This window comes from Sturnira hondurensis, unplaced genomic scaffold (genome assembly GCF_014824575.4).
Source record: "Sturnira hondurensis isolate 20B ecotype Veracruz unplaced genomic scaffold, ASM1482457v3 Scaffold0009516, whole genome shotgun sequence".
Taxonomy (NCBI): Eukaryota; Metazoa; Chordata; class Mammalia; order Chiroptera; family Phyllostomidae; genus Sturnira; species Sturnira hondurensis.
In genome coordinates, this window is record NW_028082147.1 from 1,100,645 (window position 1) to 1,114,436 (window position 13,792).

Consider the following 13,792-nt stretch of genomic DNA (forward strand, 5'->3'; position numbering starts at 1 on the left):
CTCCCTTTGGCTGCTTAGGGAGCATTTCTTCTTCTTCTTTTTTTTTAAACAGAGATCAGGACCTTTAATTTTTCTGCTTTATGTTTCAATGGCTTCCCACTGCTCTTATGGTTTAACCTAAAGCCTCATCGTTTTCTGTGTGACCTGTGGGCCCTCCCAGCCTTTACAGCTGCGCCTGGCCCCCCCTTTCCTCCCCACTCACTCCATTCCAGCCACTTTGGCCTCTCTGCTCCTCAGACACACCAGCTTCTGCCTTTGCACAGGCTGTCTTCTCTGGCTGCGGTGCTCCTCGCAGTGACTGCGTGAGGGTGAGGCTCCTCCTCCGCATGCTTCAGGCTCAGCTCAAATGTCACCACATCACTCGCTCAGGGAATCCCTCCCGGATCCTTAACTAAGGTAGATCCCTCCACCCCTTCAGTTATTTATCACAACACTCCATTCATTTCTTTTAGAGTACACATCGCAGATTGTAATTAAGCATTAAACATGTTTAATGCACCCTGGCTGGTGTAGCTCAGTGGAGGGAGCGCGGGCCTGCGAACCAAAGGTTCGATTCCCAGTCAGGGCACATGCCTGGGTTGCAGGCCGGTTCCCAGAAGGCAACCATGCATTGATATTGCTCTCCTTCTCTCCTCTCTTTCCCTTCCCCTCTAAAGATAAATAAATAAAATCTTTAGAAAAACATGTTTAATGCATGTTTGCTATTGGTCTCTCCCTCTACAATGTAAGCCACACAAGGAGGGCAAGGACAATGTTTGTATTCATTCATTCATTCACTCACTTGCTCACTCATTCATTCATCCATTCGCTATTTATTGAGCACTAACTACATCAGATGCCAAGCACTGGAATATAAGACAGAGTCCTTGTCTTTAGGGCACTCATGTTCTAGGGTGGAGACAAATAATGGATATGTCACATAGTAGGTGCTCTGTTTAAACTGCCACTACCTGCTTCTCCCTCACTGTTCCTCACTCCCATTTCTCTGGTATATCACTGTCTCACATACAAGAGAATTTGCTGTTGTTGGTTGTTTATTTTCCTTGTTTTCTCATTGCGTATAAGCTCCATGAGCGTAGGAATTTTGTCTGTTTTATATCTACTCTTTGACTCATAGCAAATGTTGAATGAATGAATCAGTATCCAGTAATTGTTGATTTGTTCCAGATGAAAGGCAGGTCTCAGCCCCAATTCAATTCAGGCCAGATGACCTGGAGTCAAATCTTGGTGCTGCTGCATACTCACTGCCACTGCGTAACCTGTGAAAAGTCATCTCTAGTTCTGTATCTCACTTTTCTCAGCTGCCTAGTGGGAACAGCAAGGCCGAGGACCGGACAGGTCCATGTGGGTTGAGCACACAGAAGGTGTCTGGTCTTCCACAGGAACGGACAACTGGTCTTTGGTCGTTGTACAAGGGTTTATACTGGGTGGAAGCCCTAATAGTACTTAACCTGTGTGGCCAGAGAGTAGACTAGAACCGACGAGAGTTCCTGAGGGAGGTGGACCTCACAGAGTGAACAGAAGGGCTTTCTAGAAGCTAATGTTGCAAGGAGAAACAGATGAGTCCACTATTTCAGTCGAAGGCAGAAATGAGCATTTCCCCTCTGTCAGAAATGAGCATTTCCAGCAGGCAGAAAATCAGTAAGGACATAGTTGAACTCGACAACATCATCAATGCTCGGGATATAACCGACATTTATAGACCACCCCATCCAATAGCAGGGCACCCATCCTCCTCAAGCTCACATGGAATGTTCTCCAGGGTAAGCTACATTCTGGGCCATGAAACACACGTTGGCAAATTCAGAGGATCAGAACTCAATCAGTGATGGTTCTCAGAGCACAATGGAATGAAACTTGAATCAATAACAGAAAGAGCTGTAAACCCACCACGTGCTTGGAGATTAAATAACACACTCCTAAATAGCACATGAGTCAAGGGAGAAATCTCAAGAGAAATGTAAAACTATTTTGAACTCAATGAAAATTAAGTGAAAAAGAAAACACAGCATAACAAAATGTGTGGGATTCAGCAAAAGCAGCGCTTAGAGGAAAATGTATAGCACCAAATGTTTATACGAGAAAAGAGGAAAGCTCTAAAACCAACCATCTAAGCTCTTGCATTAAACCGGAAAAACAAAAGGGTAAATTAAATCCAAAGGAAGTAGAAGAAAAATAATAAAAATGAGAGCAGAAATCAGTGAAATGGAACACAGAACATCAACAGAGAAAAACCAAACAAACGAAAAGCTGTTTCTTTAAAAAGATCAGTAAGTAAACAAGCCTCCAGCCAGGATAACTAAGAAAAGAGAGATGACACAGATTACTGACATCAGAAAGAAAGGGAAACATCACTACAGATCCCACGGGCATTAAAAGGACGATTAATACTCTGACCAGCTCTAAAGGTTAACATCCCAAAGACCCAACCACCAGCTCTTGGCAGGCAGTGAGCTTCCTGTCCTTCGAGTTATGCATGAGCGCGCATTTGTAGGGGCAGCGGTAGAGGAGGTGCAAGCATCGAACGGGACAGAGAGGCCGGGTTTCTTTGGGTCTCTGTCCCTGAGAGCACTGTGTGAGCGGTAGGCGTGGACCTTGAGCATGCTTACTTGAGAATGTCGGTGTTGGCTCGCTCAGTGCGCAGTCGCGTGGAGTCCAGGCCCACTCGGGACCTCCAGGCGGGATGGGGAAGTGGGGGTGGGGTGGGGTGCGGGAGTGGGGGAGGGGAGCGCCCAGGCAGTCTTAGACAGGATCCGACGCCAGAACCCGAGGATACCACCAGGGGGCGCCTCGAGACCGCGGAACCCGAGGCTGGGACTGACGTCAGCGCCCCGCTTGCCTGGGCTCCCGCTCTGGACTCGGCGCCAGTCCCGGTCCGCTCCGCGCTGCTCCGCTCGGGCTCAGGCTTGCCTCGGGCTCGGCTCGGGCTCCCGCGGCGCCCCCCGCGCCAGGCTCCGGGGCAGACGGCGGCACACCATGGCTCGTGCCCAGGCTCTGGTCCTGGCGCTCACCTTCCAGCTCTGTGCGCCCGAAACCGAGACTCCGGCAGGTAAGTGCGCGTCGGTCAGACCAAGCTTGCCCTGCGGAGTCCCCGGGCCCGTGGCGCAGCTCGGAAGAAAGTGTGAGTTTGGGATGACCGGGCTTTACGAGCTTGCTCCCCGTGTGTGTCTGAGTGTTGGATGTGCGATCCTGGGTTCATGGTGTTCTGTGTCTGGGAATGTTGTGTATTCATGAGTTGTGTATATAAGAAAAGGTGCTGTATGTGTTGTGTGTCCGCGAGTTTGTTGGAGTGAATGTTGTGTACATCGAGGTTTTGGGTATGCACAGAGGGTCTGTGCGTCTCCCTGTGTGTAATGTTTGTGCAGCCCAGTAGGTTGTGTGTCCGTTGTGTGTGCATCTGAGTTTGTGTGGCTGGAGTTGCAGCTGCTTAGTGTTGCATTTGTTTGCATTTCGTGTGCCGTGGCGGGGCATGCTTGTTGTGCCTCAGCATGTGTTGTGTGTTATACGTGTGACCGGCAGTGCTCTGTGGATTCTGCCCGCGTGTGGATCAGGGATCGCGTGTATGTGTGCGAAGGCGTGGCAACGGGTCCGGAACGTGTGTGTCCGTGCGCTGTGTGCGAGTGGGAGTGTCTGGGGTCGGCGGTGTGCTCCATCGGGGGCTGCGTGGGTCCGAGTGAATGCCGAGTGACCCGGGGATGCGTGTGCAGGAGCGTGTCTGGAGCGGATGTGAGTGTGTGAGTGTGTCCGTGCGTGCTGGCTGCTTGTCCAGGAATGTGGTGAGTGTGGCTGAGTGTGTGCCCGGGGCCCGGGGCCGCCCGAGGGGCAGTGGTAGGGCGTGTGTGTGTGTGTGTGTGTGTGTGTGCGCGCGCGCGCGTGCGGGTGGCGCGCGGGCCCGGAACAAGTTGTCGCGCCCGCCTCCCGCGCCCCTCCCGGGTCAGGCCGGGCTGGAGGCTCAGGAGGGAGGAATGGGGCCCCCGCAGCCGCCGACTCCGACATGTCGGGCCGTTTGTTGTTTCGCAAGTTCCGCGCGGCGCTGGCGGGCGGCTGATCCGAGTCGGCGCCGGGGCTGCAGGGCGCCGGGCGGGCGGCTGGGAGAGCCCCACGCGGGAGGTGGACGCGAAGGGAGGCGGGGAGGGCTGGGACTGCAGGGGCTCTTGAGTCGGGGGCCGGGCCCGTGCGGGGCTGCGACGTCCGGGCAGGGCAGGGCCTGGCTCTCGGCCTCCGGACGGCTCCCCCTCCGGTTGCTCGCAGGAGGCACCGCGGACGACGGGGTCTCCCGGGACACTCCCTTGGTCGACTCCGCAACTTTGTCTCCCCGCCGGCCAGGACCTTCGCGTGTGTGAGAGCGTGTACGCGTCTCAATGCTGTCTGCTGTGTGATCGCGCTGTCTCGGGGTGTGTTTCGCAGTCTGGCGTCCTTTGGTGTGTGTGTGTGTGTGTGTGTGTGTGTGTAAGGGTGTGTATGTGATCGGATTTCTATGCGTGTATCTGGAGCTTGTCTCTGTTGGCACGTGTGTGCTGCGGACCGTGTGTCGGCTGTGTGTGTGCATGTGTCTGTGCGCCCCCACCCCCGCAAACCCACACATCCCACCCTGAGGCCTGGGATCCCAGACTGTGGCCCCCTCCCGCTGAGTTGCGTCCGACCCCTCCCCTGGGTCGGGGTGACCAAGCCGCCTCCCCGGGGCCTCAGCCTCCCCCACTCCCACCGGTTGGGCGGTTCCAGCCTGGTACCCAGGGCACCGAGTAACAGGGAGAGGCCCGGGGCAGGGATCAGCACCCTGTAGAATCAATCAACAGTGCCTGAGCCACCTCCGCCCCGGCTGGAGAGAGACTGCTTTTGACCCCCTGCCTCTGAGAACCGGCCTCCCCGGGATCGGGTGCAGTGTCCCGCCGTCCTCTCAGGCCTTCCCAGCGCTGCTCCCAGGCTCCCCCTGGGGACTATCTCTCAGGCTCCCGGGCCTTAACGCACAGTTTAGCTTTGACCTCGCCAGGCCTGAGAGGATGGCAAGTAGACCTTGCTCCCTGTCTTTCCCCAACCCCTCCCTAGTTCCCTGGCAACTCTGTCCCCCTCCCCCACCTCCAGATTAAACCCAAGGGGTAATATACTTTCCCCATCCCTATCACCTTTACCTTGATTCCAAGAATCTTCAGGTGCCCCAACTCGCACCAGCAGGGACCATTGTCAAGAACTGAGGTTTTGGGAGTGAGACCTTGAGCAAAGTACTTCCATTCTTCAGGCCTCAGTTTCCTCCTCTGCTTCATGGGCGTCATCATAATGGTGTATGGTACGTGGTAGATTGTAGCAGAAGCCTCTGTCTGTGAGTGCTAGGGAACGAAGGAGGAATTTGACGGCTGTTGCAGTGTCCCTGGGGCTGTGATTTGAAGCTATGGGACTTGGTTCAAATTCTGCCTCCACCACTTGCTGTCCTTGTGACCTTGGGCAGGTCAGTTCACTTCTAAAATTCCTGGCACCCTAGTTGCTATTGCTTACTGTTAGAGCTTAATCCAGAAGCTCTTAGTGGAGGGGTGGGATCAGCCCTGCCCCCAGACTGTGTACAGCCAACCCGGGTCCCTGAATGCTTTCTGAGTCCCCTCCCCTCCTTAGTCCCGGTGGCCAGGCCTCTCAGCCACGTCAGTCTGGCAGTCAGTTTCTTCTTCTGCATTCTAGCTCGTTGGGGCCTTTTTGTTGCAAGAGATGTGGACAGAGCAGGAATGAGGGAGAGGCTGCCCAGTGGTTTCAGGTTGGGCAATAAAGGCTTGTTTGGGCAGCTGGCCCTTCTCCCTGGGGGTGGGGGAGGGGACTCCGCAGGTAGCAGTGAGAGTGGCCAGAGTGGGGGTGCCCAGCGCCTGGGCAGCTTCCTGCCCAGCTCGGGTGTCAGAGAAAATCCAGGGTGGGCACCCTGCTTGCTCCAGGCATGCTGCCACCCTTCCATGCTTTCATCAGCTAGGCTAGTCTTGCAGGGCTGGGTTAGCTAGAGTTGCAGGCTGCCTCGTGCTCCCTCCCTCCCTCCCTCAAGCCCCTTTCGTCCTCCAAGCCTCTCCCTGCCTCCCAATGCATCCTACCCTCACCCTCTCCCAGGGCCTCCCATCTGTCCCCCTCTCTCCACCCTCAGCCATCTCTCGCCTGCAGGAAGGCTCCAGCCTCTTCCTTCCATCGCTCCCTCCATGGTGCCAGGGAGCTTCCTAAAATGAAATACAAGTCTGGAGCCCTGGTTTGAGACCCTCTGAAGGCTCCCCATTGCCTTCAGGGTAAAGTCCCTCTCCTTTGGCCTCATTGCCTGCTCTAGCTCCTGGCTGCCTGTCCAGCCCCACCTCATTCCTTGCCCTTTGCCTCTCTGTCCGATGCTCTGGCCAGTCCGACCCACTTATTAGTATTCCCTGAACGCCCACTGCCCTCCATCTCCTCTCTGTACCTTTGCACTCTCTAACTCCGTCTCTTCACTCGGTGAACCCCTCCCCTCCTCCAGCTGTCAGCCCAGACCCCACGTCCTGCCTGAGTCTTCCTCGTTACTCCCTGTTCCGGCCCTGGAAGGGAAGGGGGGTTGGTTGGGTTTTTTATACCATTGTAATTATTGTAATTACAGTTTATTGGTTCATTTTCCTTTACAGACCACGAGCTGTGTGAGGACAGGGACTGAGTTTTTAGCTCCCCTCTGAATCCTTAGTGGTAGGCACAGGCCCACGGAGAGGCTGGCGGGCCCACGTGCTGAGGGAAAAAATAGGTGGCGTGAAAGAATGAATGAAGTCCAGAGGGTCACATTCTGAGCTGGAGGTGCCAGATGGGGGCGCAGTGATTCCACTGAACGCCGAGATTAAAGAAGTTTCCCTCCAGGAGTCTGGAAAATTCTGCAGGGGGATGTGTGGTGTGTGAACAGGCCACAAAGAGAGTGTCATCTGGGAGCTGTGAATTAGGAAGGTTAAGTCCTGGCAGAGGGGATGGGAGCAGGTCACTGCCTGCCAGCCCCTCCCCCAGCGTCCCCCACTGCCTCCCACCTCCCGGCAACCCCACCCCCAGCAGCTGGCCAGGCCTGTCAGCGGACAGCCCTTTGTGCTGGAGGCCTTGGCAGTTGGAGAGAGCCGCTGAGTCCCAACTGTCCCAACCGTCCCAACGGGCGGTGAGACTGCCTGGGGAGGAGTGGGGAGGGGAGACTCCCTCAGTCCCCCATCTTGGAGTGGGCAGGTGGGGTCCAGCCTCTGTCCTGGCTGCTTGTGAGCCTGAGGGGAGTGGGGAGAGCTGCTCTGGTGACCTCTGCAGGTGGGCGAGGCCGGCTAAGGTGTGTGCGGGTGGGAGTCTGGCATCGGAACAGTTAGACTGGGGAGTGTGTGTGCATGTGATTGTGGCTGTGTGATTCTAGCCCGGGGCACAGGACATATGTGTGGCCTGTCAGGGTGTCTGGCCATGTGGTTACTCTGTGCGGAAGGATCTGAGTTCTGAGCAGGGAGGCAACCAGCTGCTCTGAGTCTTGGGGAGCCTGGTGCGAGGGTGTCTGGGTATCGAAGTGTTAAATTCCTGGAGTTTGGATGCGGAGCTATTTGGTGGCTGGGTGTCAGTGTCTCCTGTGGGTCTCCCCGTGCCGGGACAGGAAGGATCAGGGTGTGCCGGCATAGGATATCCCAGCCACTCTGTGTCCGGAGGTGGGTGTGCCAGGTCTTGGGGAGTCCTTGGGTCCGTGGCTGTCCTGGTGCAGGAGTGCTTCTGTGTGGTGTCTAGCTGTGGGGCCATCCATCTGGGTGTCTGGGTGTGGTGCAGGCAGCATCTGGACAGGGGGGTAGGAGCTCTCTCTGTATCCAGGACCGGGTGCACAAGCATTGGACTACCTGTGTTTGTGAGCCTGGCCAGGGGGCGCCCTGTGACCGGGGTGTCTGTCTGTCTGTTTAGGCGTGTATGTCTTCAGGAAAAGGGTGTGTGTGAGCTGGCTGGGGAATGTCCTGGTGACTGCGCCCAGCTGTGGACCAGGAACTGGGACTGTGCCGGCTCAGCTTGTGAGGCCTCTTCCCTAGGGCTTGCCCCCCGATCTCCCTTCAGACCCCAAGGCCGGGAGCCCCTGGGGGAGGCCCCAGAGGCCCTGCATCCCTGTGGGCAGTCCGTCTAGAGCGGCACAGCCTGGCAGGACTTTCTAACATGATGGAAGTGACCTGCACCTGCACTCTCTGATACGGTGGCCACGCAGTCACACGCGGTCATTAAATTTAAGTTCGTTGAGATTCATTCAAAGAAAAACTCAGTCTTTAGTCTCAGCAGCCGAATTTCAAGTCCTCAAGAGCTGCACGTCGCTAGTGGCTGCCATATTGGTCAGTGTGGGTGGAGGACATTTCTGTCCCGCGGGAAGTTCTGTGGACAGTGCTGGTCTCAGGGGGGCGAGGCCTGGACACCTCAGGGGGTGGAATGGGTCTGGATGGACCGTTGCTCAGGGGCCGTTGAGGAGGTTCCGCCGAATCCACAGCCCCAGCTCCCCAATTTCTTCCCAGGACGGTCGAAACAGCCCCTCTGTGGTCTTTTTTCTGCCACCAGCCTTCCGATGCCTTTGTGGCCTGGGGACCTGCAGGACTTCTCTCAGGTGGACACAGGATCCTGCCATGCTGTGGCCTCAAGGCTCTCCAGCACCCAGGGGACAAAACCCTAACAAAACCCCAATGGGCAGGCGCAGCCCTGCTTGGCGCAGCCCTGCTTGGCCCAGCCCTGCCTTCCGTGACAGCTTCATGCCATGGCTGACCACCCCCACCCCCGCGACCCCACGCCTCCCTCTCCAGACCTTGTGCTCCGGGCTCGCCAGGCCGGTGCGGATCCCAGCCCCTGCCTGGGCCCTCTCACACTCTCCACCTCTGCGTGTGTCGGGCCTCCTTACCTGTTGAGGCCTGCCTACCTGCTCAGCCTCCAGCGTCCGGCTCCAATGTCACTTCCCCAGCGGAGCCTTCCTAGCACACTTCTGGCACAGTGGGTCAGAGTTCTCCCCAACGCCCCTGTGACAGTGCGCCACACTTGTTTTCTGTCTCTTTCCCTACTAGGCTGAGAGCCCCCGAGGGTGGGGCCGAGTGTTTGTCGTCTCCTGTCCCCAGGGCCTTGACCCTGACAGGTGCCACATGGATTGTGAGCCCCTGGGTACACAGGGAGGCTCGGTGGTGGGGGTGGAAAGTGGAGCTGGGGCCCTAGGGGACAGTTGTGGGCGGGCGGCTGGCAGGCCCCCTTGGCCGGCTCTGGGCAGGGGCCGCCATTGCCTGAGGAATGGAGGACCCCTTGGGCAGACACTGCAGGAGGGGCAGTTACCACTCAGGAGGTCTTGGAGAACCCTGGGGGTGTCGACCGCAGGACCTGGTGGTGAATCAGAAGGGATGAGGAGAAGGGGACTCAGAGAGGTCCTTGAGGTTTGGCATTGATGATAGAGGTGTGTGTGTGTGTGTGCGTGGCGTGGGATGGGGAAACTGGGCATTGTTGGGACACAGCATGCCTGTGATGATCAAGATCGCAGCTGGGGGTGGCATGAAAGCTGGGGATTGGGGGACAGTTGGGGGTGAGAGGTCACTAGTAATAAAGGTACATCTGGGGGTGGGGACAGCTGAGGGCTGGGGGATGCGTGAGGGACAGAGAGAGGGGCATGGAGAGCAGGGGTGCAGGACAGCAGGGGGGATAAGAGGTGACCACTGGGAGGCGTCGCAAGGCCATCTGGACAGGACAGACGGGTCTCACGTGGGAGAGTGGGAAACGCGTTGCTCAGAGTGTGCGCGCATGTTTCTGTGTGTGTGTGTGAGCACACGTGCACTCTTGTGGTTGTGCATGTGTATAAGTACATGCTTTACCTAGAACCCTCTGGGCTCTAATCCCAGCTCCACCACTGCAGGCCACTCAACGCTTGGGCAAGTTACTTGGCTTCCCTGGGCCTGAAGTGTTTTCACCGGCGAGGCGGGTGATTCCAGAACTCGCTGCCTGGGGTTGCTGTGAGGGTGTAGTGTGTGTGTGTGTACATGCACTTGTGTGCAGTTCAGAACAGGTCCTGGCCCACAGGAAGCACTACCTGTGTTAGCTGTTATTACGTGTGTGTTCTCAGCTTCTGATGAAGTCCCAGCCTTCGAGGGGTCACGGGGTGGGGAGGCCAAGAGTGCCCAGTGGGATGGGCTGGGGCCGGCTTGCCTCTCACTGCCACTCTGCTTTTCGTCCCACTTGCCACCCGCCCTGTGCCGGCGTCTGACCCAGGAGGTCTCCTCTCTGTCTCTGCCCTGCTCTGCCTTGGGCTGGGGGCCAGGGGATGTGCTGAACTGTCCGAAAGCTTTTTAGCAAAATCTGAATTCATTGTTTGCCTGCCAGTGTGCTGGGACCCTGCTCAGACGTGAATACCCAGACAGCGTGCTGCCCGTCCCACGGGCATCGGTGGTTTGTCCTGGGCCTCGGAGGGTCACTGGGGTGGAAGGTGTTGGGGCTTGGGGGGTGGGGTGGAGGGAAGCCCACAGGGCAGACAAGGCCTCAGCTCTAACCCATGGGGCAGCCAGCTCAGCCTCACTGAGCTTTGGGCACAGGTGTTCCCAGGGGTTTGGGCTCGCTGCTCCTGGGGCATCATGGGGAAACACGTGCAGCCCTCCCCACTTTGTGGTGGGCCTTTGCTTTACACTGGTAAGTGTGCTGTGTTGTGGCACTGGGCCGCTTTGAGTGTGTGCTCTCTGGGGTTCCTGGACCCAGGCCCTCAGGACTGGGCCACCCCGCACTGCATCTCAGCCCTGCGCTATGGGACTGTGCCGGGACCCTGCACTGCACGGACCGTGTGTCTGTAGGCTCCGCCTTTGCGTGGTCCCGTTGGGCTGCACCCTCACCCTGTAGCTGCGCTGCCATCCTGTCTGGGCTGTGCTCCTCTTAGCTCTCACTGTTGCATTGGGCTGTGGACTCTCCCAGGGTTTGGGCAGAGCTCCGAGCAATGCACCACTGTGCTGTGCCAACAGATGGCATGCCTCCACAACCCTGCGTCTGCGCATCACATGGCTTCTCTGTGCCGAACTGCACCGGGTGCGAGCGGTGCCTGGCCCAGTCCTCCCCTGGGCACCGCTGCCTCTGTAATGCTGCCTGCCCCCTGGGACCCACGCCCGTCTCAGTGCGACCTCTGAGTTGCCTGCTGGTGGCCTCTCCCAGGTTTCTGCTGGCAGCCCCAGCTGAACAGCTTCTTTGCATGGAACACCATCGCTGCGTGCCCCTCTGGCCCTCTGTGCCCGCTGCTCAGGGGTCTGTGCTGATGCCGCAGCTTGGGGCCACTGTGTTGGGTCCGGGGAGTGGCCTGGGTTTTTGTGGGTCAGTTTGTGCCACAGTCTACCCCCACCCTCATGTCTACACCTACCCTGCTCCTTGGAACTGTGTTGAGCTTGTATTCTACACCCAGCAGTTCCTTCTGCACCACACGCATCCTCTTCTTCCCAGCATCTCTGTGCTGTTCCCATGCCCACACCGGACACACACCGGACACACACAGAGTACACGGAACGCCAGCCACCTGCCTGGCCCCGTGCTGGAGTCTGCAGGGGAGAACTAGTAAGGCTTGAGCTTAGTTAGCACCTGGGCATTCCCCCAGACACCCGTTTCACTGCACTGGTGTGCTGTGCCTCTGTGAGGTTCTGGGTCATGGCCACGATGGATGCGGCTCCTCTACACGGCATCGTGGGGCTGACCACTCGGGCCGCACTGTTCCAGGGGTCTCTGCACACTGTGTGCCCTGCTCCCCTGCGTTGAATAACTTGCATTCTGCCTCTGCACAGTGTGGAGTCGCGCCCTTGGTACACCACACTGTGGGGCCACAAAGCCCGCTCCCTCCACAGACAGTTAGCAAGGGTAGATCTTCCCACTGCACGGTGTGTGCACGGCCCTCTGCCTCTCTACTCTGCACTGTGTTTTTGTGTGACACCAGGTGTGTGCACAGCAGGGGTCTGTGTACTTTCGGCCCACTGTCCCTCTGCACAGCACCGTCCTCCATTCAGTCCTTTGCCTCCTGGTGGAGTCTGGCCCTGTCCTCTGCCTTCCTTTATACTGCCAGTAGATCAGCCCAACGGTTAACCTTGGGGTTTGGGATGCTTATTGGTCAGGGAGATGGGGAGTGGGTGTGGCTTGTTTCCCTTTCTGTAGTTGGCGTCCTTCTAGCCTCAGTGGAGGTGAAGGATGTTGTACCGCTGGCCTTTGAGTCGGCTGGCCTTTGAGTTGACCTTCCTGGTTGCAGCTCTGCTGAAGCCTGTGTGATTAGAAGGTGGACTATTTCGGCCAGCTCTGCCCTTAATTAATTGCTCATCAATTATTCAGGGCTCTGGAGGGTAGCTGCAGAGAGCCCTGGCTGAGGTCTGCGCTGTGATGGTCTGGACAAGGAGATCGGCGAAGTAGGCAGGGTCAGGCCTCTGGGCTGGGGTCATGCATGGTCCTGGAGCCTAGTGGGGTCAGTCGAGGTCAGACTGTTGGGGAGTGTATTGGCCATCTAGTCTGTACAGGGCATGGGGATTTAACCTCGGTAAGGGAGGAGGTGGGGGTTAGATGGGTCCGAGCTGGGACTTCAGCTGGGGTGGAGAACCTGGGGTAGGGCTGGGGTGGGCAGGGATGTCCAGGGGTGGGGCCAGTGCTGGCTCCAGGCTTTGGGTGAGGGATGCCTGGAGTAGAGGTGTGGCTTCGGCTGATGACATAGGCCTGTGTTGTCACTGGGGTGGTGTTTGGGTTCCCAGGCCAGGACTGTGCTGGGATGGGGTGCGACCCTAGCCCTCAATTTGTAATCTTCTGGGAGAAGTTTTCTTTCTCCTGGGGCTGCCCTTGGGGACTGGATGTTCTGTGGATAAACTGAAGGGAACATATCTCATCACATACAAACTCTGCTCACCAAGAGCCGTCAGAGTCCCCGCTGGTGGATGACAGCTGCGGGTGGCACAGAGCACCACTCCCTGCCTGGCAGGGAGGGGGTCTGTGCTCACGTGCTTGTGGTGCTCACAGGCACACACACACATATGCATGCACACACCCCCCCCCTCCATGCAGCTCAACCCCCCCCTTAGGCATGTGCATATCGCTGAATATGCGCACCCACAACCTCACAGTGCACGCCCTGGGGACACCACTGGGAGACAGCCATGCTCAGTCTTGCCTCCCCACCACGGCATCTGTCCCTGCCCTCACGGAATTCGCGCTCTCGTGTGTACTCACTCGAATGGGACCAGAGTTCTGGAGGCGGAGTCGGCAGTGACCTGGTTCCCCACTTGCACTTCATAAGTGAGGAAGCAGGGGTTCAGGGAGGGCAAGCCACCCGCCCGTGGTCACACGGGGTGTTAGAGGCTCAGCAGGAGTTAGATCTGGGTCTCCTGCCTGAGTGCTTGTCAGTCGGCCCCAGGCTGTCACTCTCACGGCCATGCACACACAGACACACACGCCTCAGCACGTGGAGACACATGCAGCGGGGTGGTGGAGACCCTCACGCCAGACCTACAGCAGGGCCCACCCCCACTTTGGTCCCTTCTGCAGAGGTTACTTTGCCCCTTCCATCACCCCATCCAGAGCCCAGCCGGATGTGGATAAACCGTCCTCCTGCCTCCCCAAATTGTGGCTGACGGTTGCTCAGGCAACCGCCTGCCAGATTGGGGAGATTAGCTGAGGAATGTGGCTGGGCGAGTTTGAGCTGAGGCTGGGGGAGCTTGTGGTGGTCCCGCTTTGATCAAGCCCACCCTCTCAGGGAGGTCCTGGCGGAGACAGGGAGGGGCCTGGCTTCCCCCTGTGCCTAGTCCAGTGGAGACTGTGTCCCTGAGGCTCAGACTAGGCAGGAGCAAGGGAGTGTGTGTGTGTGTGTGTGTGTGTG

The 13,792-nt window shown here is 57.8% G+C and overlaps 1 protein-coding gene across 4 annotated transcripts in view; it reads left to right on the top strand.

The window, feature by feature from the left end:
• The first annotated feature begins 2,859 nt into the window (after positions 1-2,859).
• PTPRU (protein tyrosine phosphatase receptor type U) overlaps positions 2,860-13,792 on the top strand; it is a 76,099-nt gene continuing 65,166 nt past the window's right edge. For all 4 annotated transcript variants that reach the window (XM_037057215.1, XM_037057216.1, XM_037057217.1 and 1 more), the window contains exon 1: positions 2,860-3,049. In XM_037057215.1, the coding sequence (XP_036913110.1) occupies positions 2,977-3,049 (73 nt within the window). In that variant the 5' untranslated portion in view covers positions 2,860-2,976. The remainder of the gene's footprint in view (positions 3,050-13,792) is intronic.